A 27,558-nucleotide genomic window follows, 5' to 3' on the forward strand; every position below is an offset into this window, starting at 1 on the left:
ATCACTGGTGGTGTGTGGCTCAATCTTTTACTGACTACTGGACAGCAATCTTGATGCTCATGTCTTATCGTCTTTGGTAAGCTTAAGGGAAAAAAAAAGATTTTATTCAAGATTGATTATTGGCTTTTACAGACTTCCAATATCTCACAGATCATCCTAATACTCTGAAAGATTTACTACCAGAGCCCATTTAAATTCAAAGATGGACATACCATCAGATTCTCTCAGAATGGGTATATTGCTGTGTGATAAATGTGTGCCACACAATACTGAAGTTGTCTTTTGACACCATCTATAGATCTAGGGAGTAAAAAATATCTTATTATACGATTTCATATGATAAATTCATTATCTCAGCAATATTTTAATTTTAATATTGGACTGAAATTAACTGAAATATCATTTTTCAATAAAGCTCTTTGAAATAACTTTGTGTTATTCTCACTGAAAAAGAAACAACTTGAGCGGCAATTGTTTTGTGGAATACAACAAACCTGATACTGCTGAAAAAAAAAAAATCACAGCATCACTGCATTCCTTGTGATGTGCTTCCCAAGATTAACACAATGACAGATCAGGAAAAAATAGACTAAGCTTATAATCCAATCAGATTCAGAACCACAATGACATCTCAGCGTGTGAACGTCAGAGGCCCCAAAACAACCCTGATTTAGAAGGTAAATCCGAGACTTTAATCGTAGTGTTTTAGCCATGTGCTGTAGTGAGTGGGAGGACTTCCTACTGTGCCTCCAAGACCAAATTTTGCAACTGTCCTGACTTGATTTTTTCTGGACCTACTGTAGATTTGAAGGTGAGGAGAAAGACTCCAATCAAATGAGGAGGGAGATAATGGGAAGTTAGTGGCAGAAAAAATAGACTGAAGTGAGGCAAATTGCCTAATTTAATTTATGAGTGTGATTAAATGTGTAACTGACTTGAAGAAGATATCAAAAACCTGAATAACTCTGGATGAGAAGTACTTAAGAAATAGGAACTAATAGAGTAGCACCTCAGCTAACCACATACATTTTTAATCCGACTTACATCAAACCAGAGCAGCACGGCTTCATTGTTTAGGGTAAGTGGAGATAAACTGCTTTGGTGTCCATACATGGTAACACAATGCAGAAAACATAAAATACATGTGTTTAATCTCAAGGGTGGCTGAGTGGCTTGTTTTTTTTTAAATGCAGTGACCACACACTCCTGAATATGAGGAAGAATAAGTCTGTGTCCTTTATGAATAAAAGATGTGAAATTAAGAATGCTTGAGAGAAGGTTCTCTGTGAACAGAGGACAGAGATGTGATTAACAGAATATTTATGAGCTGCTGATATGACCGGAACAAAATGTTTAATTATTGTCTGGGTGTAAAAGGGAGCTTGAGAATAAATACTGTGTCAGTCCAGGTTAAGATATCTAAGCGGGGTTCAATTGGGCCCAGAGTCGCTGGGGGTGCTGTCCCAGCACATAAGCTTTGTAATCCATGGATACTTAACTCCACATATCTTCAACGATATAAGCCTACTGAATATTCTAACACTATCAGCACCTTTGCACATCTCCACACAATCCCTTTTCTCTTTCAGTGGCTTTAGCAAGCTGATTGGTAGCCTCAGTCATACAAGAGAAACACTGAGATAGCTGAGTGACAGGTTGATGGAAAAGAAAAAGTTTGATAGAACAAATCAAAATGACTAATGTCTGTTTAAACCTATGATTAGGACATCACAAATTACACTGTGACTTAAATGTGGGATTTGAACTCCTGTGAAATAAATCAGCCTCTGAGCATATAAACTGTAAAGCAGGCTAGCTTGAACTCTGTTGGCATTCTCTGGACTCCTATGGCTTGGGCACAATATCAGAGTAAATTACACCATGGATTGATGATGAATGTTAAGTGGACCAATGAAGACAAAACTTTTAGTAACCATCTATCTATTTCTAGTAGATCTACATATGGAGATATATAGATTACTATGTAAGTTATCCTGCTAATAAGAAATAAACTGCAATGAATAATGCATGCATTCATTTAGTCTGTTGTATCAGGCTGGTCACACCAGAAAAAGTGCATAAGGGACATCTGTCCACCTGTCCAAAACCTAGTGTCCCAGTTCAAGGCTCTGAATTGTGAGATAGTATCATATTCACAGGCTGTTCTGCAGAGCCGCATGCGTCCATTGCAGGATGGAAATTGTGACCCATAAATATTACGCATTAGTCGTAACCATTTAGATATTCATATGTCTGATCATGCATTTGTAACATGTAAGCCTAACAATTTAGTTTAATTCTAACATAATTGTTTAACATTAACACTTTCACTTTCCTCTGCTTGATCCCTAGTGGAAAAGCTAATATTTTTTAGCCCTTAGGCGTTTCAGGAAAAGAAAAAGTGTGTTGCTTCAATCTTCCAAAACGTCTGCATGAGATGTGAAAAATACTGAACCCCCTGGGAGCTGTTAGACTTGAATCCTTTCTTATTCGATTTGAAAAAATGGAGATTTGCATACTCTTCATTAACCTTTAAGAAAAGCAACATGGCGACTGTGCGTGTGTTCAGAGACTCATTTATTCTGTTATGGTTAATTTGATCATACAATTAAATTGTTTTGTTTTGTTTTGTTTTGTTTATATCGAATTTTCATAGCTGCATTTTTTTCATATAGTTTTATCAATCTCTTCTTATAGCAAATGTGTTTAAAAAACGTCCTCACTCAAGTTGCTTTTGTTTCTCCGGTACTTTTTGTTTTTTTGGAAATGTCTCTCTGGCAGGTGAACCAGCAAATTATGAACTTCTTGCTCCATGAAATAAGTTGCTGTGCAAAGTCATATTTCATTACTCAGCTGAAAATATTTCCCACTTGGGTATGTACTGTTTTTCTAAACGGAATTTCATCCATCGTTATTTTCAAAAATCCTGCCTTTTCCTGGAGAGATTATGCATGATGACACTGATGTGATCTGAAAGAAGGCAGCAGGACGAAGCCATGGCTGACATTTGCTATCTGTGCACATATCAGCAAGCAGACGAGATCAGATATACATGAGACAGACGCACAAAGCCTGTGTTCATCTAAGCATCACTCTTTCTTTCAATCTTTCTGTCATTCTTTTTCTTTTTTTCCCCCACCTCTCTAGTTCTTACTAGAGAGAGAGAGATGGAGAAAATCAAGGTCAGGCAACTGAGCACGTGTAGTTGCGGGAGAATAAATTTACACACACTTGTCCTCTCCAACCCACTGACAGTCTCAAGGAATGTAGCCTTGTCAGGTCAGGTAATATATGACTATTGAAGACCCTGGCGTGTTGCATGGAGCTCTCCTTCACTGTCTACCTTTTTCTTTCTCTCACATCGCACACATGACTATGTGAGACGTGATGGTTAGGTGGCTGCTTAATTTATGAGTTACAAACAAGTCCACATTGTCAGTGTTTGAGTTGAAGAGAATCTAATTAAAGTAGTAAATGGAAAGAGAGGAGAGAGTGAGTGAGAGAGGCAGAGAGTGAGTGAATTAGAATAATTACAGCTTAATGCAAACAACTCCACATTGTCTTTATTCCAATGAGTTAATGAGGTTACAGGGAGAAAAAAAAAAAAACAATTCCATCATTTCTATTGTCTTCTGCAGGCCACCAAGGAAAATGAGCTGTCACCCGATCTTAATGGTGACAGGGTTCTCACCCTGGCCAGAATTAATGTCCGACTCCCAGACCTAATGAGCAAAACTGGGGGAACAGAGTGAACTCTTTGTCCAGCAAGTTTGGAGAAAAATAGATGGAAAAAAAATACAAATAAGAAATGGATGGTGCTTTTGAGGGGAAATAGCTGCAATTGGACTCTGCTCCCAAGAGACAATCTGAATTCGAAGATGCTTCAACAAACAGTGTGGCGACTGGAAAACTGTTTCACTTTACAATGTGAAGCTGACATAATTAGATTAGATAATGTTCACTAGATGGACTTTTTGTGACTGTACAGCACCTGCACCCACAGTCCTGTCATTGACTTGTATGTATTCACCAATGTGTTGAAATATACACGGTAAAGCAAATGCAAAAAGGTCATCCATACTTTTTTATCTTTTTTTTTTATTATGAGCCAGACTTTCTTTTTTATCTTAAAGTGGTTTTGAGCAACAGTTCTTTCTGAAGGTGTTTCAAAATGTGGAAATATGTCACTCATTTTCAATCCTTGTACCTAACCTTTTTCAGAAGAATATGTTTTTTAAAATGAATTTGTTAAAATGAATCACCCAAGCATAAATACACATTTAACTCATATAATGGAACAATGTTTTGTCTAGACGTAACTGACAACTTTGCAAAGAACCGATTTCAGATGTGCAGATGTACAGTGTTACTAGCTGCCTGTTACAATGACATATCATTTCTATCCATTTTTCAGTTGCATCTATGAAGAAATAGCACAGATAACTGAGTTTGACAGACGTGAAAGGCTTTTTTTTGTACCAACAGGATGATTCCCAAAAGAGCTACTAACTAATAACTTGACATACGTTTTTACTTTAGTGTGACCTTAAAATAATGCATAAACCGGACAAGTGGCGGACAAAAGAAGAAGCAGAGAGTCTATAAAAAGAGCTTACAACAGCAGAAGAACAGTATCTAAAAGCGATGTCCTTAAGAAATATGAAAAAGAAAAAAATCTAGCAAAGACTTGACCCAGGAAAATGGTCTCGATGTAAGGGTGGCTGTAAAAAAGCCATTCGTAAGGTAGGAAAACAGGGAGAAAAGGCTGAGATATGCCTAATTTAACCAGAATTGGACACTAATTCCCCATTTTCCTGGCAGTGTATAAATAAATGAGGAGTGACCCAAGACTTTTACACAGAACTGTAAATGTAAGTATTGAAATCTAGCATGCAAGTACAGTGGGCACATAGTCTATGCATTATTTTTCTTGTTCTTGTTGCTAAGACAACTAGGATGGATTTATATACACAAGTTAGGTGGGGTAATATAGTTTAACTAAACTTAAGGAGAACACCTTAATTGTCACAGCACAGCTGTACATGTGGAACTTTAATGCAGCTCTTTTCAGTGGTACAAAAGTAAAAAGGATGAGGAGATAAAGTTGCTAAGAAACATTGTAGAGAGCTTGCCACATTTGAAAAGGTAGCTGAAAAAGTGACAAATTGCGTTGTTTGGTTTTCAAAGGCCACAACTGTTGGTTATAACATGTTACATAAAAGAGAAGTATAATGACCACAAAGACATGCAAATTGAAAAAAGAGATGGTACAAGATTAATGTAATATGAACCCACCATCAGGTCAATTTTTTTCATGCATTAATTGACCAAAAGCCAACTGAAATGTTACCACACAGTAGATGCACAAAATTTAAATGAACAAAATTTGAGATAAAAGAAAACTGGAGACATACACAAGGTGCAGAGGGGCAAAATTACCAAAACGAGACACACAATTTCAGAACAGACCACAGAAAGATTTTTAAAGATGACCATCAAGGCACACAGAAACTACATGAAAATGGGCAAAAAGAATGTAAAAGGTCCAGAAATGTTTATGGAACACATCTGTAAGAAAACTAATCGAAGACATGACACATGCATAAATTGTATTTGCATGGCTTTTGTATGCGTGTCTCGATGTCTCAGCCTACAGCAGAATGAGTGGGTGGCCTCTTTCATGTCTGCGCCCGGAGCCCAATATTTCATGATCAGCAGTAGTTTTCTAAAAACAGCCCTGGTCTGAAAATCAAATAAAGGAGAGGTTAAATAACAGTGATATATACTTTTATTTTATTAAATCAGCAAATTTGTGTACAAGAAGGTCCTTTGAAAGTGTTTTATCCTCAGTACTTTGTATCATGTGCTTTGTATGATGTGCAGAAATGTAAGACTAATTAAAATAATCATAATTATTAATTTTGAAATATAAATACACTGTCTTGAACTAGTTTGATCACATACTGTGAAATTCAGCCGGCGGGTATTCTTGCTCTCATGGAAATTTACATTTTCCTTTTTTTTTCTGTGCACAGATTTTTCTTTATCTTTTAAATTCCATTTTAACAAATGCAAGCATCTCTATCGTCGCTACCTCATGCTGTTGGTTTGGTGGGGGGCTGGAGAGATTATTGCCTTCAGTGACAAATGTACAGCTTAGTTATGGGCTAACAAACAGCCAAATACAGCAGTGAATGTGTTGTGTGTCTGCACCGTTCTTGAATATTTACATGATTTTGACAAAAGAGATTAGTCAAGAAGAAACGTTAATATGCCACAGGATGGGTGGTCCTAAAAAAAATACAGAATATTTGACATGAACATAACACAAATCATCAATATTATTTTCCACCTGCTCATTCTGTCATCTAAATCATCCTTCTCTTTCACTCATAACCTGTGATTAATACAGGCCCCTGTGTAGTTCCTGTGGCAGAGGGACACAGTTAACTTTCCCACTACCAGAGGAAGTCATTTATGCCCCCACTTGCCTTTTGATCTGTCAGGCTTGTGATGAAAAGAATAGTAGAGCCTCAGTCTATAAGGATCAGTTGCCTTTGAGACTCAAAAGCTTGACTCATTTTTTTACTGTCATGAATTAAAGATTTCCAATCTCTTCCTCTTTCTTTTTTTTTTAATCACATGGCAATAATCCAGTTCATGTAAAGTCCCTCACTGTGCAAAGCCTCTGGCCAAAAGCTCCCATGACAATTTACCTGTGTCTTTTTCACTTGCTGGCACATCTCTATGTGATATGCAGTAATGTAATGAGTGAATGACTCATGGGCATGTTATATTATGAGCAAGTAATCGTTTGTAATGCACTATGCCATATTCTGAAGTGATATCCCAGAAGGGGGTTAGCACTTTCTTCTGGATAGTTTAGAATTATCTGCAAAGAAAAATACACCATCAATAAAATGTTGGGTTATGAAAATTAAAGCATATGCTCTCTGTTACCTACCATATTTATTTATTTTTCTTGAGAGAAACTTGACAAATGCGGCACACAGTATTATTATTGTAGTCATACAGACAAAGATGAAAAAGCATAGCGTACACAAGCATGGCATGATTAGCCACATACATGTGTTTACCCACATGCCTGCGTTTACATAAGGCAGGAGAAACAGAGATTACTGTGAAAGGTGACAGCGCTTCCTTTCATATGGGGTGACCTCGTTCTCAGCGGGCTGTTGTGGCGGCTTTGGCCTGCATCCCTTCTGGCCATCTGGCCCTGCTGCTCTACACTGTGAGCAAATACCAGACGAGTAGCTCGCCGACATATTCTGACGGTGTGTCTCAATATTGGTGGTAGTTGTAAGCTTGGGATTAAGCAACTGCATCCTCTATTTCACTCAACTAAACCACCCACCTGGCGGTGTTTTCCGTTCACCTGCTCACCGTGCTAATCTTTTGGCCATCACCTATCTCAGTGTACAGAGTACATGGTAATTAATGCAAGCATGTAATTTTGTGCCAGCGTGATTCACATGAGGCAGAAGTGTCTGAGTGTGCTTTCTCTCAAAACATATGATGCTATTCTAAATGCAAAACACACACAATATGTGCCACTTTCATTATAAACATGTATATTCTCGACAATCTAATAGAAAAAATGCAATGATTTCACTCCTATAGCTTACAGACACATGCAGATTCCTCTTTCTTTCAGGTAGAAATCATTATCCAGAGATGAAAGTTCTGTCTCGGTATGTGATGCAGAATAGATATATATTTAAATATATATTTATATGTTTCTATGTTTGCCTGTAGGGGGCGTGTGGTGCCTACAGATTACAGTCGGATGTTGAGACTCCAACCCTCCTGAGATTTAGCAAAAACCAGCATAGATGCAGAGCAGAAGGACACAGTTGATCTGTGATACAATCAGCTCTGACACGGTGCTGCTGGGCCGTTCAATAGTCTAATCACTTTTTAAAAGCATTATCACCGATAGTGTTGTCAAAAGAAGTGTAAGGTATATGGAGGATTTCATGTGATTTCATGTCGGACAATGTCAGAGCAAGAGAAATCACTTTTAAAAGATAGGATGAAAAAAACGGAAGATGCAGGCTGATTTAAAGTCGAATAAAAACTCCACTGGGAAATAATGATCTAAAATGAAGATTCAAAATGTTGTTTTTGTCACTTTTTTGTCGGTTTTCAGCAATCCACCGAGGACATGAGTCTTAGAAGAAAGCTCGTATCTGAGGCTCTGCGACTTTATTTTGGGGTTCCTTTCTTGTGGATGTGCATGCCTGGCCGTGTCTGATACAAATAGATTTGCCTCACGTCACCGTCCCACCCACACCACCACTTCCAACCCAGAAGCCCGGCACATCAAACATTCATCAGAGCGCAGCCCAGCGCTACAAGAAATGCTATTAGGTCTCAGAATCACTCTTGCAAAGTCTTGAAATCTCACCACATGGGCTGTGTAAAATTATTTGTAGATGCAATCATTTTTTTATAAGTCAGGATTTACTATTAATAACGTCTTTTTGAAATACTTACGCACCTTTTTTGTTTGTTTGCAAAAAATGAATACGAAAACAATCTTTCAGAATTATGAGGGGTATTTTTGTAGCGTGACACAGAGCCATAAAAGATTCATCTTTGAATTTTCTTTCCCCCTCTCTCTGTCTCTTTCCACCAGACTCACCTCTCTGCCCCGCCCTCCCTCTACACCTCGCCGCTGAGAGCGCACACTGACGCGCGCCAGTGCGACCGACATCCACGCTCACACTGCACACTTTCCTCCGTCTAGCTACTAGGGAAATATTCAACGGAGCAAGTGGTCGGACTGGATATGTGCTGCGATTAGTAAATATGGATTCCATACAGGTTTTCCGTTGATTCTCCACTTCTGCAATAACACTTTAAGCTTTTTTTTTTTCCAGAGCTGCGTGCGCGTCCCATATTTATATTATATTTTGGGGAGGTGTCGAGTCTGCTGATCTTAATTTGGATATTTATCGCTGACTGCTTAAAAAAAAAAACCTCATCCACATGACTGAGCCAGGGCGCAGCCGGAGACGTGGCTCTCCACTCGGGAAGACCTACGGCTAAAGTTTGAAGGGTGCAAGGGTGTTTCAGTGGGTCCGTTTTCCCACCTCACACTGGATTTGCAATCGCCCGTCACTTGCTTTAAAAAGCGGATATCCTACCCATCTCCGTACACGGTGGAAGTCGCACGGCTTGGATTTATATCGCCCCTGGATTTCACCCCCATCTAAATCATGAGGACCGTCGTAATTGATGGTGAGTAAACATTAGACAGAAAGACTTCTTTGTAAAGTTTTCTCCTTAAAGCAGACCGAGGGTTTCGTTGGGTTACTGCGCACTGATAGCCTACAGCCCTCCACGGTGCAGTGTCACCGCTCTCTTGGAATAGAAACCAGTTGTCCTAATTGGAGTTTACTCCACTGGCTCCCCCGCGGTTTGGTTAAACTAATACATGACTGACAACATGACCTAAAACATTTCTAACATGTACTGTAACAAAACACAGTTTTGCATTTGGATCGGACAAACAAGATGCCTTATCAGTTATGAATAGGCTATTGCGGCTGTAAACGACCTTGACTTAGTGGCTCTTAATTGAGTCATAATTCAGAGCAGATTGCGTGCTCTCTTTTTTTCTCTCTTTGTATATTTGAAATTTAAACATGATGGGGTGCGTAGCTTAATGTAGTGGTTTTGGTGGTGCACACGCACTGCATTATATCGCAACTTAACCCTGCCATCCGCCTCATCCCGTGTGGATGCCGCGAAGCACAGCTTTTGATGAAGTCTGCAGATGGTCCGCTTGGCGGCTCAATAGCACCACATCACTCTCCAGCGCCTTGGTTTATAATGAGTGTGCATCATCCCACTCAGGGTAAAGTCACAGGAAACTGGGCCTTATGACTCTGGAACTCAAGCTATTCCAATAAGTGCAGGGATGCTTTCTAGATCCCGCCACAAGTGGATAAAGATTGAGCAGGAGCGTGTCAGACGCTGTGTCAGTGTGCGCGTGTCCGTGTGCGCACAGAAAGTTAGGGGGGGGGGGGGGGGGGTCGACGCACCTGACACGCTTGTCTTCCTGCACCTGTTTGTACCCGATACACTATTTTAGTGTGTAAACAGCTTGTGTTTGATGCAGTGCAGCGATAATAACAGACCCAAGGAGTGCTGTGTGACGGGCAGCACCGTCAGATAAGTATGCGTGTATGTAACAACTAGTTTGTTCAATCAGAAGCTTGCGGGAAAAGCCCCATTTCTACCCAGCCCCACCCGTGCATGGACTGCCTCAGCACACACACACACACACACACCAGCACACGCGCACAAATACTCACAAACACAGTGCTTATGCAACGTGCTGTACACTCTCCATCTTCCTCGTGATGTTCATTACTTGGCTAAAACTGGAGGATTATTGTAAGAAAGCCGCAGATTATTACAGGCCTATACAGAAAAACTCTGCATCTCACAACTGGCAAAATCAAAGAGGCACATCTGCTTGTTCATTCTCTTTGATATGTCACAGAGTGATGCAAATTCAAGTGCACATCCCATCACAGGCACAGAATGGCTGTGGGTCCCTTAAACCCTACAGGCAAGTTTTCATCATCCAGCTGTTTGTGCGATTTAGCACCAGGCTGCTGACACACACCTATGTCTGATTTCTTTTTTCCTCCAGCAGTTATAATTGGTATCCATCTCTCAGGCGCCTGATTTGGCTGAGAAAATATGGCCTATCGTGTCTTGTGTTTAAAGTCTCAGGGTGGGGAGGGACTTTAATTTACACTCTTTTTTTTATCATTCCAACTTGTCAGCATATGATCAAATGCCTCTGTGGGAAAGCTGTTGCTCGGGGGTGCTGTTGCTCCCTGTCTACAGCCAAGCAAAGCCAATAAAGTGCAAATGAATGGATAAAACCATTATGGTGGAACTGAAAGCTTTCTCTTGAGGAGTTTTAAGCTACCACACAACCCACACAATGAGGGCATTTTTGCTTAATTAGTTAACTTTTCTGTTATATCTCTGTTTTTATTGGTAGAGCCTTGCCCAAAATGCTGCCTATTTTTCAAAAGATTAGATCACAAGTTGCTGCATCTGAGATGGGGAAGATCATTGCTCAGAACATATTAGGGCGTAAAGAAAAAGAGAGAAATGGAGAGAAAACAAGAAAGAAAAGAATAGGTGATTTGCATAGCAGCATCAAACACCGTGCCATAACTTCACAATGAGACAAGGCATCTCCAGCCTCCTGAAAGGGAATGTGAAATTGATCCATCTTATTGTTTGTATGGATGTTTACACAAGCACAGGGGAGGGCTGCTGGGATAATGTGTGTGGGTGAGGTGTTCTGTGAGTATATGGGATGATCTGAGGAAAGGGAAAGTCAGTTGATAGAAAGGAAGAAATATAGTTTCTTTTAATTGTCTTTTATCATGCTATGTGCGGAAGCTACAACAAAATGATAGGAAAGTATAAGTTGTTAATTTGGGAATGGTGTTTACATTCCTCTGAGTTATAGCTCTCTGTCTTTCCACACAACTGGCCAAAATGAGCAATAAGAGCAATGATACAATTGTACCTTTGAGATAGTCAGAAGGAAACATCTAAAATTGTAACAGTAGAAGGTTATCAACTACAGTATAATCAATGTATTGGGGAAGGCAGATGATTTCACTGAATAGCCTAATCCTGCTACATTTGAAGATTTCCAGCTTTCTTTCCCAGCTTTTAAACCTCAACATCTATGTGTCTACTGCTTCATTCGTTTATTTCCAGGTTTTTACATTTCCAGAGTGTGTTACATTTTAGTGGGATCTAATGAAAGAAATGCAGTGTAATAATTTTAATGAATATGTTTTCATGAGTGTAGAATCATGTGAATACAAAAGTTTCATTGCTTTTAGAACAAGACATTTATATGCACAGAAGCCCAGGGTTAGTTGTTTAATGGTTCAATGTGTTGCGCTACATTGTTACTACTACTAAGGTGTTTTTTAACACCATGCTTTTAAGGGGAGGTTGATGTGAAGTGTTCAGTTGGTTGCAGTCTGCAGTTTCACAGTTAGATGTGACTATGCACTACACCTTCAACAGTTAACAGGACCATAATGGACCTTTAAGCTTTGAGGGCTAATTAGCTTGATTAATTTCTAAATAACTTTTTCCACAGCTTGTGACTTAACTGAGATGTGCAGATATCACCTTTGCCTGGTGAGGTTTAGGCACTTAAAACTACTTGGTTAATAGGTAGCAAAACTGCTTGCTTAGTGTAAAGAAAAGATTATGGGCGACTGGAAATAATAATAATACTATTACTACTACTAATACTACAGCACAGAATAGAAGGACTTTTATGAAAAAGTTAGATTCTTTTTCGTAGCTACATTGTGTTGAGAAGGGTCTTCTAATCCAGACATGGAGGATGCATACAGAAAGTTACCTTCACTGGGTCCAGTGCAGTTCAGACACTGGTTCTCGAATGCACTTAGCTTCTCTGTCTTCAAGTCTGTAAATCTGTGATGTTTCATGTGGGAGACCTGGGTTCAAAGCCCCTGCATGAAAGGTACTACCTCCAGTAGGGGTCCCTAGGCAAGACCCTCTTACCCTATCTGCCTACCTGTAAGTTGCTTTGGATAAAAGTGTCTGCTAAATACATAAACTCAACATTTTTTCTTTGACAAGTCAGAGAACCCAGTCACTAAATTACCTACTCGGCTACATTTATTGGCTGCAAATAACTGTTTGATAAAGAGTTTTAATCCCTCTAATGTCCGAAATGTTCCCTGCAAGTAACGTGCTGTTGAGGGACATAATAACATCTTTGGGGTGTTGTTGAACTGAAATAAGAAGATTTAGTTCTTACATACAATTATTCATCCCATGCTAAAAGAGCCATTTTTATGGACTTTTTATTTTTTGTTACTGATGCTTCAAATATGAGTTTTCAGTGAAGATTAAAAGTGCGAACAATTTGATCAAAAGTACTCACATTTATATGGATTTCCCAGTGGTTAAAGGATAAAGATGTCAAAACTGTGTGCTTCAGAGCTAGGTGGTATTAATGCCTCAGTTACAGTGACAGTCTGCAGCAGGCTATCTGAGAGTGGATCTGCTGCGTTCATTGCATCCTGATGAGCACACTGCTTCAGGTGCTTCTTTTAATTGGCTGTACACTTCAAGTGCTATTGAATTTGTTTATAGAGTGTAGCCACACATGTACATCTAGATTCCCAGCCATACACACACAGGCGTGCTGGACTCGGTTATCCTTGGAACCATCCGCTCTAAGTCATCAGCAAGACAGAGGAACTAAGTGGATAAACGAGAGAAATTCCACTTGTATATACAGAGGAATCTAAGGGGTGAAAACATAAAGCAGCAAGCTTTCAAAATGAAATGCACTATCCCCCAGATTACTAGTCCTTAATCCTCTCTGTGGGTTATTATTGTAGTGTCAGAAAATTTGCAGAGACAACCAGTAGAAATAAACATATTGCAGATTCAACACCACCTTTACTCCCCCAGCCCCCTTTTTCTACCTCCTTTCCAAAAAGGAGCAAAAACAAGTGTTGGTTCTTGTCTTGAGGAGGGTGTCATAGAACACGGAGCACCAGATGAATTAGAGTTATGCAACTGCAGGGTGAGGCGGGTGGAGTCTTTATGGGGGATTTATTTGTGTCTTTTTTACCAAAATCCACTCTGACACTGTATGATAATCCTTTAAAGGTGCCTACGCATACAGTACATAACATTTGAAACCCCTTCAATAGCTTATGCCTAACCCCCCCCCCCGATTCAGTCTGCAGTTCTGTGGTTGTTCTCTCTGAATCCTTGCAAGTCACAGTGCCCACTCTTCCGTTTGGGTTTCCTTGAAAGTTACACGGTATTTCCTATATTCTTTGCAAATGTGAAAGCGTGCACCAAGCTACGTGGAACAATGGTGATGCTGATTATACCATGATGGGGAGGCAGACTGATGGCCTAGTAAATTGTTCATTAGACAGAGCAGAAGCCGCTCTTAAATTAGATGTGTGAATGGAGACATTGTCAGCCTTATAAGTCAAAGCTGCCCCACTCCCCCTGCTGCAGGCTGAGCTGCCATCCAGATAAAGTGGCTCGCCGATCTGAGATGCGAGTAGTTTTAGGCTCACAGCCACCAAAAGATACACATATAGATAAAAGTCTAAGATAGCGATTTGAAGTTACATTTTTAGTATCAAAATGATCAGTTTCCAAAATTATCAAAAGTGCGACTGCCTGTGCATGTAGTGTTGGATTATAAATATTTTTTGGAGAGCCACAGACCTCGAGGGCTCTGGTTGTCTATAAATAAAATTACACATTTTGCTATCATCCAAGCGGATTTGAACCCTGCACTCAGTTCTGGATGCTGTGCCTTTACAACTGGGCTGTCAAATGTTAATCTTTGGAGTTTTATAACAGAGGAACCCCCCCCCCCCGGATAGATAAATGTTAATTGGTATTTTTAGCAGCGGTGGCATAAAATGAACTCCCTACCAATGCTTCTGATCATCGTGTGAGTGTGCCCGCTGTTGTCATTAGTTTGCAATCTTAACAGATGGGGGTTTGTGTTTTGATGCTGTGCCTTAAGTCCCTGGTACCAAGCTGTTGACGAATTTATTCTAAAGCAGTCACCTATCTCTACTGAATGAAATGTTGGACTCCGTTTGTCTTGTTATTTTTTCCACAGAATCACTTAAATTTTTTACATGTGAAGAATCAATGCCGTTTGATATAGACTGCATACATTAACCAGCTTTCAAAAGGTAGTTCTAGAGTGTGAGGTGAAAGAAAAAAGCAGCTTGAGTTGACAGCAAACCATGAATTAGACAGACAGATGGATAGACTTCCATTTAAGATGGTGGTAGAACAAAGCCTTGCAGAGATTGCAATTTCAGTCACATTGCTTTGCATTCCCAGCAGTAATATGTCTCCCCATGAGCTTGGTGGTTCACTGCTGAAATATGTACATGAAACTGTTTCAAAGAAATAGGTCATCATTCCTCAGCTCTGTTGATTTGTTAGAAAAGTGAAAGCTCTTGCCATAAGTGAAAAACAGAATACATTTCTGTTTTGGCAGCTTTACAATGGAATTCCACAAACTTGTGGTGGTTGACAAATCTCTTTTATACACAAATAAGTATCCTCAATGGCAGTGTGATAAAGTGGGTGAGTGCTACCATTTGTGACCAAATACAACATACTTACAACAGTCCACTAACCATATTAGTTTGTTTTGATTGAATTATTTCAGCTTCATATTATTCAGTGGTCAGTAGACACAAACTATCCCGGGTTTGTTTGTGTTGTGCTTTCTGTTTGATTTTGTGCTAAAATAGGTCAACATCTGTTAAATCAAGACGATGCAGTATGCATTTAGTTAACTCTATTTACTGTTTAAAACTGTTTAATTATTCACTTTTGTGTACTCACCATGTGTTCCACAGTCAAAAGGAGGAAGCACAGAATTACTTACTGCATTTATAGTTTCTGACTTAATTGTGACATCACTGGAAGAGACCAAGTGTGAGGGAAGATATTTGGTTTTGTTCAGTTATAGAAACAGTTCAATTATAGAAACTTATAACTGTCACTGAAAGAACAGCACTTCTTTTTGTCTGTGCGCAAATGGACAGGGCTGCCCTGCAATGCAAAACACTGCATCAGGGGAAGGCTACACCTTCCAGACTAAGGTTTAAGGTCTATGTTTAGGGGTATCTGTGTCAGTCGGGCTTTGCTCCAAGTCATCTGTGGGCCCAAAGTAGGTTATTCTCATTTGAATGCAAATCTAATAAGTGTGCTTTATCTGTACTTTGTCCCTTTGGATTTTATGCTGAATACATATTCCTTCAGAGTATGTTCATTTATTTAATTTAGTGTTGCTTTCTCCAACTCTGCTCATTCTGTGTTGATTCTATTCTTTCCGATTCTATTAGTCTCACCCATATGTCGCTCATTTTTCTTTTCTCAGTCTCAGGTGTAAATGCTGATTATCTTGTGTAGATATCATGGCATGGCAAATTAAATGTGACCGCAGCTAGCCTGCCAGGACTTCCATTATAATGATATCTGTAATCTGCTGGGCTCAGGGGAAAGAGTGGGGAGGGGTGAGATAGACGGATGATGATGAAGAGGGGATTCAGTATGGATCAGGTGGCTGGCTGGAAAGTCGCAAACATGGTGGTTTGCCATTGGTGAGGTACATATGGACCACATGTCATCTGTGGTATTATGTTACGCTTACCAGAGTTCCATCAGAGACTGTAACCACGTCCCTAGATAAAATTCAGACTAGTGTTTGTGTTAAGGTAAATTTTCTCTTTGGCAATTTTTTTTTCTTTTCTTGAACTTTTGTGACTTGTTGTGATTTTTTGTATCGCAAATTGTGTTTTCATGACTTAATACTTGCTTTTTATGTTTTAAAATTTCTCTTTCATAATTGTATGACCTTTGCCTGTTATATCATATTGTGGCAATGAAAAATCAATGCCCAGTTTTCATTCCAATCCAAAATGTTGCCAGAACTAAAAAAAATATGTCTTTTTCCAAATGAACATGTTCACCGGGTTTTGGGATCCACACATACAGATGCTTTCTTACGACTCACTTTAGCCATCTCATAATATTTGGGATGATTGCACAGAGTACTTTGCAAGACTGAAAAAAAAAAAGTTGCATTGTTGTCATCATCCTGCAGCCCATACGAATAGGCAGTAAACTTGTGTAAAACAATGCCATGGAATCTCTTTCAGGATCAGAGAGCAGACACCTACTTTGAATGCTATCAACTCATTAAATAGTGCAGCCATTATTCGCTGCCATCACTCCTGTAATTATGCTTCAGACTGGCAAATCTCCACCTAATGGGGGGCCAGAGGGTGCATATCATCCATTCTGATCACTGATAAGAACAAAGAAGACCATCTGCAAAATGGCGGAAAAGTTTATTGCAGCTGGATTGTTACACAGTCCATCCATTTTGTGTACGTGCTTTGATCTTGCTCAGGGTTTCTTCAGGGCTGAAGTCACGATTTTGATCTTGGCATAGTGTAGAGAAACAAAACCTACTTTATGTCAAAATCTAACCCTGTTACCTCAAACATTAAAAGTGGAGAAAGTTGTAGTCCACAACATCCAAATTGACACATAGTTATTGACTGATATTGCTAAAAATCGCTGACTTGGTTAATGAGCAAACTCAGCTGGTTTTCAAATCTGGTGAAGAGGGAACCCACAGGCCTCATTTAAGGGAGGGATAACAACAGATGCACAGGTGATAGCAACACAAAGAACAGAAGAACTGATTTGATGACGTATGGTTTTACTGGTCATATGTCACTGTTGTGGGTGTGTCATGTCAGCTTGCCTCAGTTTTCCTGTCTGTGAATCTAAAAATGGTGCTTATTTTCACATGAGTGTGTGTGCTTCCAACAAAGCCTCTCATCACAGCAATTATTCCAGGGTGAGATATGAGCACTGCTTGCACTCCATCTCTGAGCTGTAAACAAATTATTCTAAGGGGGTCTTGATGATGTCTGTATGACAACTCAAAATCATCTCAAACCAGTTCTGTCCCACTTTGCTCTGCTTAAACAGCGGATACTCGTGGGAGTGAAACTTGTCAAGCTGGATGGAAATCGGCTATTAAGCAATCCTTTCTAAGATGTATGGTGTGTTTGTGATGTATTGTTTTCCTGTTTTCTTGTGTATTTCTCATCAAAAGTCTGGCTTTCCTCCATTTATTTGGATAATGAGTTTTGACAAATCAGGCTTTTCATCCGTAAGCATGAATCAAAGCCTGAAATTTTCAGCTGGCACTTAAAAAGAAAGTAATTGATGGAGTCGAAAATTGGCATAAGCTTTCTTAAATATAATGGATCTCAACTTAATGCCAGTAAGTCAGAGAAGGTTGATTTCACTCACGCAATTTCACAGTTAGTTAAACAACTGTTGGCTTGTGTTTAAACTCCTTTTGTCTTGTGGAATTTTCTGGTGATTTTCAGTGAATCTTTCAGTGGTTTTGCTGTGGGTAATTGACAGGTTATGTTTTCTCCCCTTCCGTAGCTGCCGTGAAAGGCATTAGCATATTGAGTTTCGTGCCTGACTGTGAAGCGATTCCCACATTGCATTTAAAAGGTATCACAAGAACAGGCAACACATTATACCACAGAGAAATGGGAAACGGGAGAGAGAGCACACTTCCTCGGCTCCTGCTTTACATACACACTTCAGCAGAACACGAACAGCAGGTGGACAATACTTTCAGAAGGGGTGAGTGGTTCATGTTACATCTCCCACTATTAACTCTGGAAACACATCCAGGTAATAGCTATGCCCTATCTTCCAAATTAAAGACTCCTGTGTCTCCATTCCCTCCATTTTTACTCTTTCTTACTTAAATGACACTTACAGAGTGTAAAGAATTAACCTGATGAGAAATTCAAAACCACACCAAGGGAAAGATAATATTGGGCTAATGGAAATAAAAAGAGATAGACTGATTATGACCAATATTATGACCAACTGCCTAAAATAGAGCGCGCTCTCCTCATCTTCCCAAAGGAGGTCTGACCAGTCAAGGCGTGGCCAAAGAACATCTCAAGTGTTAGTCCTGGAGTGTTTTGTACCAGGACCTTCGCAAAGGGTCTTTTGGGCCCTGTGGGTCGTGGGATGTCAAAATTAACTTCATGTGAGTCCCAGGATGCAGGTTTTCCCAGCAGAATATTGCAGTGGATCCTTATGGGAAGTGTCATAATGTTATGGCTGATCGGTGTTAATATTTTTTTTACATTCAAAAGAGTTCATGCATAATATCAACAACACAATCTGTCACATAATACATTTTTTAAAAGTTTTTTTTGTGCTTTTGTGGTCTTTAATCAGTGAGAGTAGAAACAAAAAAGTGGTTACAAAATGCATCAATGAGCCACAGGCCATAATCTGACATTTAGCTTCCATACATGGGGCTGCTTAACCAGGTGACCTACTAGACACCTAAATATTAATAAAATCCCTTTCTGAGAATGTTTATACATAATTTGTAATCTCTTCCATAATTTATTTTGATCAAAATTTGGTTTTCATGGTTTTTAGGGAAAAAAAAAGCTCTACTCTATCTATAAACATATTCATCTTTGTTGATGCAAGTTGCTGAAACTTTGCAAACTATATATGAGTGTTTCAAATTGTGGTGTGTCTTTCTTGCTCAGTTTTTAAAGATCTGCATCCAAGACTGCCTAGCTGACCTGATCATCAATAAATGCTTTGAGCCTGATGATTCATTAAGCTTCAGACACTATTCATTTTACCATAAATGTTCAAGCTCGAGAGGTAACAGCAAACCAGAAAAGATACATGTCTCATATCTGTTTATTTCCAGATTGCAAGAGTATAGCAAAGTACATCCCATGCAGTTTAAACATATGAAGAGCCGAGCTATCAGTCAAGCATCTTCTTTCAGTTAACTTAAGGGAGGTCAAACACCATCTCACTTCCATAAGTTTGACATCAACAAGGCCCAGTCTTTGCGGCAAAGATTTTCCTTTTCAGCTGGTAGCAGAGCTGTGACTGTAGGAATACTCACAGTTGCCATCAAACTCAACTGACCTTCTATAGATGGATATGACAAGAGAAATGTTAGTGATTTGGTCGAAAAGCACATTCCCCCTGGTGGTGACAATAGTGTTAGCAAAATGGTTGTGGCAGGCAGCTAATTTTGGTTTACCCTCAGCTTTGTCACATATCAATCAGAATTAGCTGTACAAACACCTCCACCCTATGAATAGTTGAAGGAATCTCACATGACATATCTGTTGTAGAGATTTGTGTCTCCACCTACATATCTGCTAAAATAATCTAACAATTACAGATGAAAAGCAGTGTGTCCTTTCAAAAAGAATTACTAAAGACCACGCTTTGCATTGTTTTTTTTTTTTTTTATTCTCTGAAACCACAAAGCACTCAAAATAAAACCTGATTTTTTTTTTTATTATTATTTCTCCCAAACATCTCGGGACTGTGATTGGAATTGGATTTTCTCTACAGAACTGTTTATCTGTGTGTCAGTTAGTTTTTATGGGTCCTTTTCATGCTCTTTATTGTTGTTTGGAAAGCTTTTAGAGACAAACATCTTGTTTATTGCCGGATCTTTATTATAGAGGTAAGATGTAGCAGATTGTTGTAACAGTGGTCATCAGATACAGATAACCTTTATCTTCATTATGAGACAAGCCTGAGTGTGATCACTTGTATCGAAGCACCTCCTGTCAGTTCTATCCATACACAATTTGTAATGGAGACCTCCTGACTCAAAAGCTACGGCACCAGGCATAGAGAACCATAAACAGCCATTATGCTCGAGTGTGAGTGTACTCTGCCTCAGTGCTGTCCATGCTAGGTATTTGTGAAGAAATGGAGGGACCAGAGACTGGAAATTGTATTGCATATGAGTGTATGAGAGGAGATGTAGTTTACCAGCATGTAGTGTATTGGTCTCTTTGCTTCAAAGCTGCCTTATTTATGGAATATGCAGGTTGGGGTGTGTGTGTGTGTGTGTGTGTGTGGGGGGGGGGGGGGGGGGGGGGGGTATTGTGAACATTGTCAACCACAACTGAAATCATGTTGATCTGTTTGATGTTTTGACAGTTTTCACTTTCGAAGACAGAAAACACAGGCTTCTCTCATCTTTTGTTACTTTCTCTTCTAAGCTCAACCCATGTTCATTGGTCTTTCATGTCAACCCAAGGATATGTTTACTTTCTATTGACAGGAAGATGACTCCCTTCTCTCTCAGACCCCCGCTGATGTTTCATCTTCTCCAGTGGAAACTTTTTATAGATTATGCAACTGACATTGAGAAAACTCTTCTGTAATACTTCCTCCATCAATACAGCCTAAAGACTAATTGTATATTTTTTCCATATCATAGCAGTGAGTGAGTTCTGTCTGTATGTAATACCTTTTGAACATAGAAGAAGTTTATACAATTGACCCCGTGTTATTGCTTTGAGATCTATCCTCCTGTGTGCCATACTCTTGATGAGAAAGAGTTGGAGCTGAGCTGTATCGGGACCTTATTATTGTATCGACTCCTCATCCACTTAAATAGAGAATCACCTCCGTTTACAACTAATTAAAGCCATTAAAGTAATGCATTTTTGCACAGTTAACAGAAACATGGGTTAATTTTACCAGAAGGTGAAGACAGGAGTAATTAATGGCTTATTAAAGTCACATTGCGACACGTTAGGGACGTGTCAAGATGGTGGCCTGGGTGGAGAGCACTCATATGGGTATCAACAAAACTGTAACGGACTGCTTCTCACACTTAATTGGTTGAAAAGCTCTTCTTGAGAATCCAAAGGGGAAAAAAACTATTATAATCTATCTAGTATAGTTGAAAAACATAAGATGTTTTGCCAGATGTATCTAGCATTAGATGAGTGACTCTTTTCAACTTCACATGTGAATAATTTTTTGAACATCTGCATTCACTCCACATTTTATCTCTTTAGTCTGGGCCAGTAATGAAAATAAAGAAATGTGTGGATTTGAAATCAAAGCCTGATGCAACAAATGCAGTACACACCTTTCCAAATGAGATAAAAGTCCTGAAACTCTGGAACAAATGTTTGGGGAAAATAACATGTTACATCACACAGAATAGTCTTGTCTGGACTTACAATGTACCAAGTTGTTCCTGTTTCATCCTATTTTCATTATCTGCCATTCTAACGGAGGATTATGCAGGTTAAGTGCATGAAGGACTTGCATAATGGCTACGGCTGTGCACAAATAATCATTATTTCTGCATGGCCATTAACAGCCTGCAGCCTCTGAGCAGAAAGTGTTTTATGTCCCTCTCTTCACGCACATATGCCCCTCATACTAACCATGATGTTAATTTACACCTTTGAAAATCCAACAAGACAGGTGCATTCTGTGCGTCTCTGCAGGGTGGGATGTACGAATGAGCAGAAATTACAAAGATAAATATTCATTGTCCAGATGTCGATTAAAAAAGACCAAACAAAGCCACAAGGATGAAGATGAAAGGAGATTCCTTTAAGAGTTCCTCCACCTAAGGTAAGCTGTTACTAAGCTGAGTATGCAGTTATCTCTCATCCAGTGTGCTGAATACAGGAAGAGAGGAAAGGGAAGGGAAAATACAGGGCTCGGCATTCTGCTGCCAGATTGGCTCCATCTTCAAAGAGATATTAACAGAGCACCAGTTTCCCTTTTATCTCCCTTTAATTTCAAGGATGCTAGCCCAAATGAAAATGCTGTGGAACCAAAATAAACCTAAAATATTAGGACACAAAAGGAAGGATATTGTACCACTATTCCATTCTGATATTGTCTGTATTTTGTTGTATGGAACCAAATCATATCTGATGATGCTCACATATTATCGATATCAATCACCAATTAGGCAATTTGTCACGTATTAGGTAGAAGCGGTATACATTATCCAGTTACAGAACTGTGAGGCTCATCTAGAATAACAGCTGATATCTAAGAAATTTTAAGCCTTGCTAAATTGGATACTCGTGTGCTGTATTTTGTTTTTCTTGAGGGTTTAGATAGATTATCATTTGAATGTTTTTTGCTGACATACAAACATTGACGCTCTAATAACAGAACTTCTATCTTTACTGAACTGTATCTTGAGTCACCGGTTCCCAGATGACAGAGCCCTTTCGTTGGTAGGCAGAAAAGGCTCCACTAACACTTCAAATCACTGCTTTAACAAAGTTTTCCATGTCAGTGACATAAACTCTGAACTTGCAGCTGTTCTCCCCTCAGATGGTTGAAAAACAAGCTGCCTCTCACATGTGGAGTGCAGTTAAAAAAGAAAAGAGTGAAGCAGTTTGGTGAGAATTCCAACTCGAGCTTTAGAATAAAGGTCATATACAGTGGTGCTTGACAGTTGGACTGAATTTAAATATCTCTGCATAAATATAACCTAAAATATCATCAGATTCTTACAAGTCCAGCAGTAGTTAATAAGTGTTAAAAAAGTGTGGTAAGAAGTAATGATGACGCATGTATGAGTATGTGAACCCTCCCTTTCAGAGCCTGATCTCCTTGTGCTGAACAGTCCAATCTGACACTGTTTTTGTGAAAAGTAGTGCATTGAAAGAGGTTTTTTCACAGACACATCACGCATCTGCAAAAAGAACCCAGATAAGTCCTTTGCTACTCTCTCCTGTAGTGCGTTTATCTTTGGTGCTCTGAGGACGATGATGTATTCAGATCCAGTCCAGAAACTACAACTAACTTCGGGGAGAAGTCAGTAACTAGGACAACATGAAGGGATGGGGTTATACTTTATGGTATAGGCCGTTTTGGACAATGATTTCTGATAAACATAAATTTCTGAGATAATTTAGCTAGTTTATTGCTTTTGACTGGACTGCAGACGTCTGCTCACACAGCAGTCCTGCAGTGGGGTAAAATCAACCGGTCTCGTATATATTTGTCGAGAAGTTGTTTCTGTGAGGATCAGAGCCAGACATTAAAGTCAGGACATGTGTGTTTCTGTCAAGAAAAAGTGAGCTGTGGCTAATTTTGTTGCTCCATTTAAATTAGTAAATGCACCCATGTGTTGTCCCATCAATGCGTTGAAGCCATTAAAAACTAGAGTAATTTGTCCTGACCCTAACAATTTAGGAGTGAAAGCAAACACAAAAGGCAAAAGCAGCACTGAAAATTTTGGATGCCCTTTTTAAAAAGGAAAAGGACTTTTATAAGATTCAGTCCATTGAATCTTATAAAAGTCCTCTTCCTCTGTACATTCGGTAAAAATCTGAATATGACTGAAACGTCCTCAATTAGTTCAAGGATACATCTGTATTACATTCATCTGTACTTTAATGACGTGGCAGTGATTGATTTGCTTATTAATCATACATTTGGATTGGTCAACTGATGCCAACCCCACCAGTTTTACATGAACATATCCAGAATCGGGAAACCTGGGTTCACTTACCGAGTTAATAACCTACCCTGTAGTTCTGCTTATCAAGATCTCCACTGTTTGGGCTAGTTAAGACAGATCACTTAGAGTTACTGTGGATGTATTGATATGGCTCTGTAGTACAGGCCCGGGCTCTAAAACAACAGTTAAGGCAATAGTCTGGCAGAAATAGCTCCAGTTCGGGGGAAATGCAAACCCTGCATCTCTGCATTACCATCACACAAGCTCTACGACAAAATGTGAACTACTCGTGGCAGGTCGTCTTAAGGTCAGGATGGTGGCTTGGCCATTCAAAGACATACATTTTATGTCTCTGTAAGCAGAGCTTAACAGAACCCCCTGTGTTCTCAGGGTCAATGTCCTGCTGAACTAGTTTATTTTGAAATTAGGTTTCCAGACCTGTAATATGTTCTGTTATGACTCAGAATTCAAGGGTTATCATCTCATTATTTGGAAAAACCTAACTCTTATTTATTCCAAATGTAATCTTTAGTCTCATGTATTTCATTGGGTTCTTCTTTTTATTGTTTATCAACAGTTAGGAATTTTCATACCAAACTCTATACAATTTGAATGGCTTTACAAACTTTAAAGGCACCACTGAATCTTATTTCTGACTTGCTGTACAGCATTCATATCAGCAAGCATAATTAAATATTCTATCGTGGATCAACTCCCACCACAAAACATACAGTACTTCTAGCAGCGTGACTGCAAGACAAAACCCTTATTTTCTCCATGGAGCAGCACCATGTGTATGCATATTTCAGTGACTTTACGTTTCTTTGAAAGTTTTTGGGAGCATTTTAAAAAAAAGATTTCTCTGTTCCCTGCTTCATATCTTAAAAACATAAAGCACTTTTCAACCATGTCCCTTTGGCTAGAGTATACGTCCTTGTTCCTTCTCTGCATTGCCAAACCGCCGCCTCGAAGAGAAGTTTGAGTGTCACAACAGCTTCTCAAAGGAAGATTTCAGCTACCTCTTCCCCGTGTGACAGTGTTGTCACAGACATTGCATGTTTAAAATGAAACAGGGAAGAAAGACCTTGGAAAGTGATGTAGCAGGATTGGTGATAGCACACAAGATCAGACTGCGATGGAGAGCTCTGGGAAGTGAGAAAAGCAGAGAAAAAAAGGGAGGGAAGCATGCATACTAACGCAAGCTTCTGTATTCTGGTCTCTTTTTCACTATTTTGCATAGGGGGTCTTTACTTCAGTTTTATGTTACACAACCTCCATTTGATGAGGTCTCCTACACAATGTACCATCTTCCATATAACTCCCCTACTGAGTTACTCATAAATCACCAAGCTGAGTTTGTTTCTATTCTCTGCCATCAATCTATCATCCTAATTCCCATCCAAGTTTCTTTACTTCAATGTCAACCTGATAGAGGTGTCTGCTCTGCACGGAAGTAATTTACTCATGGTATAATGTGGGTAATAACTGACACAGCATATTGACTTGGCTAATTGACTTAGAAATGATAGCAGTAAGAAGATAAATGACAGGGTGTGTGTAGTATATTTATACCATTAGCTATACACTGTACCACAGTACCTTGAGGAAGCACTCAGATGGGTTATCTGCCTGAGAAGAGGTGATGAAAACAAATGAAAGTGACTGATGCCGACTATCAGCTTGAAGAAGAAGTGCAGATATTGTGTAATAAATGATTCTGAAAGACCCGTCTTCTGTCTTCTGAAAGACAGCCATGCATCGCCCTTTTATGTCAGTCATGTCTTTAATGATGTAAGTATTCATTTTTAGTACATTAGTAATATTTTGGTTTTTAATTCAGAAGAAAAAATAGAAATAAAACTTTAAACAGACATCTTGCTTTGTCAAACCAACAGCTAAAAAAATAAAGATTAAATGATGTGCCATCATGTTAAGAGAATGGACAGTACAATGTCCACACAAGACTTAACTGGTTATGACTAGTGGCTTCTAAAAGCCTTAGAAGATATCAGTTCACTATTTTTATATGCCGACATATTGAATTAACCAGATGAGTGAAATGAGTGGAACACAAATTTAAGTCCAGAAAAGCCTATTCTTCCCAGACAATTTCTGCAGCACTGCTTCATTTTAGAAGTTGAAAAGAAAAACAGACATATCTATTTCCTTTGTTTTCTTTTTCTTTTTCCAGCTTAAAATGTTTTGGCACATTGAGGCTGTAACCCACAACAGTGATGATATGTTTTTTTAAAGTAAGCGAAGCGTGGAAAAATACAAGTTGACTTATGTTTTGAAAAATGGAACTGTTTAACTGCAGGGTTGGACGTTGGAAACAAAATGTCAAAATACGGCTCTGAAAAAGAACTTGGCATGGGTTCAGCTGACGTTCAAACTACCAACACATTGCCTCAAGACAAGTTCCAGAGTTCCACAACAGTATGAAGGCAGTGTTCACGGCTTGAAGACAGAGTGACATCTGTAGTGAAGAACCAGAACACAACACCAGCTACTGATGTAGCATTAGATACACTCCTAATGAATCTAATGCCTGAGCAGATTTAGGTTTGACCACATGTGACAATTTTAATGTCTGCAGGTTTAATTTTTCTAACTTTTTTAAAATGTTCTATTTTAGGAAAGAGACTTGTCAGTGAAAATATTAGGGAAAATTGGATTTGCCTTAAGAATCCTTTTTTTAAAAAAAAAAAAAAAATCACATTTCTCTCTTGAAGGTATGAGCTGGTGCTACTTCAGACAGTTCATTTTTCAACACGAGTCCTTTATTTCCAAGTGTTTGGGTGATATTGATTTGCACAAAAACCTTTTAAATCAGATCCATATTGCTGGGTGACACTTCTGCAGAAAAGTAAGTGATTTTTTTTTTTCCGTTTACAGGCTTATATTGTTCAGGCTTAGTGTCCAACAGCATTACAGAAAAGATCTGTGCTGAAGTCATGCTGATTGAAGTCTTGCACTGAAATCTAATGGGACGTGAGTTGTTTGAAGAAAATAAAAATTTAAAAAACTATTTACGAGTGAGAGGAGAGTAAAGCTATAAAGCTGGAACAGAGAACTTAGTGTGTAATAAACAGGCAATGGTTTTATATATATATATATATTTATTAATTTATTTTTAAACTGCGGCACAAAAATGAGAGGCCACACTTTCCACAGGTCACTTGGGAGTGTACCATGCTGTTATTTGGTTAGTTGTGCCACTGGAATGACAATGTCAAAAATAGCTGTTCCTACAGCAGAGCCATGTGCTAGGTACTATTTTGAATAATTTGGGCTTAAGTTTTTCTTCCTCTGGCTATTTTAGGTTTATGATTTTTGTTTTTTCTTGTTCCCTTGATCATTTGTATACCTCCTCTTCTTATCGGCCTCCAGCTACAAAGAAATGACCATCAATTTCAAATCTCCTTCCAAAGAACTAAAAAAATTGCTTAATATTCAGTCCTGGCATGTTGAAATGAAATGAATGCAACAGGCTTTGTCTCTGGCTGTGACTGCTAAAATAAATGATCAGATTATATGAGATTCAGCTCGACTTCTTGTGCAAATATCATATAACATGCTTACCTTTTCAA

The 27,558-nt window shown here is 39.0% G+C and overlaps 1 protein-coding gene across 1 annotated transcript in view; it reads left to right on the forward strand.

The window, feature by feature from the left end:
- The first annotated feature begins 8,687 nt into the window (after nt 1-8,687).
- Nucleotides 8,688-27,558, forward strand: part of rtn4r (reticulon 4 receptor) — a 46,447-nt gene continuing 27,576 nt past the window's right edge. Inside the window, exon 1 of the mRNA XM_072387426.1 lies at nt 8,688-9,264. Coding sequence (XP_072243527.1) covers nt 9,243-9,264 — 22 coding nt within the window. The 5' untranslated portion in view covers nt 8,688-9,242. The remainder of the gene's footprint in view (nt 9,265-27,558) is intronic.

This window comes from Leuresthes tenuis, unplaced genomic scaffold, assembly GCF_036924035.1.
Source record: "Leuresthes tenuis unplaced genomic scaffold, fLeuTen1.0.hap1 SCAF_6, whole genome shotgun sequence".
NCBI lineage: Eukaryota > Metazoa > Chordata > Actinopteri > Atheriniformes > Atherinopsidae > Leuresthes > Leuresthes tenuis.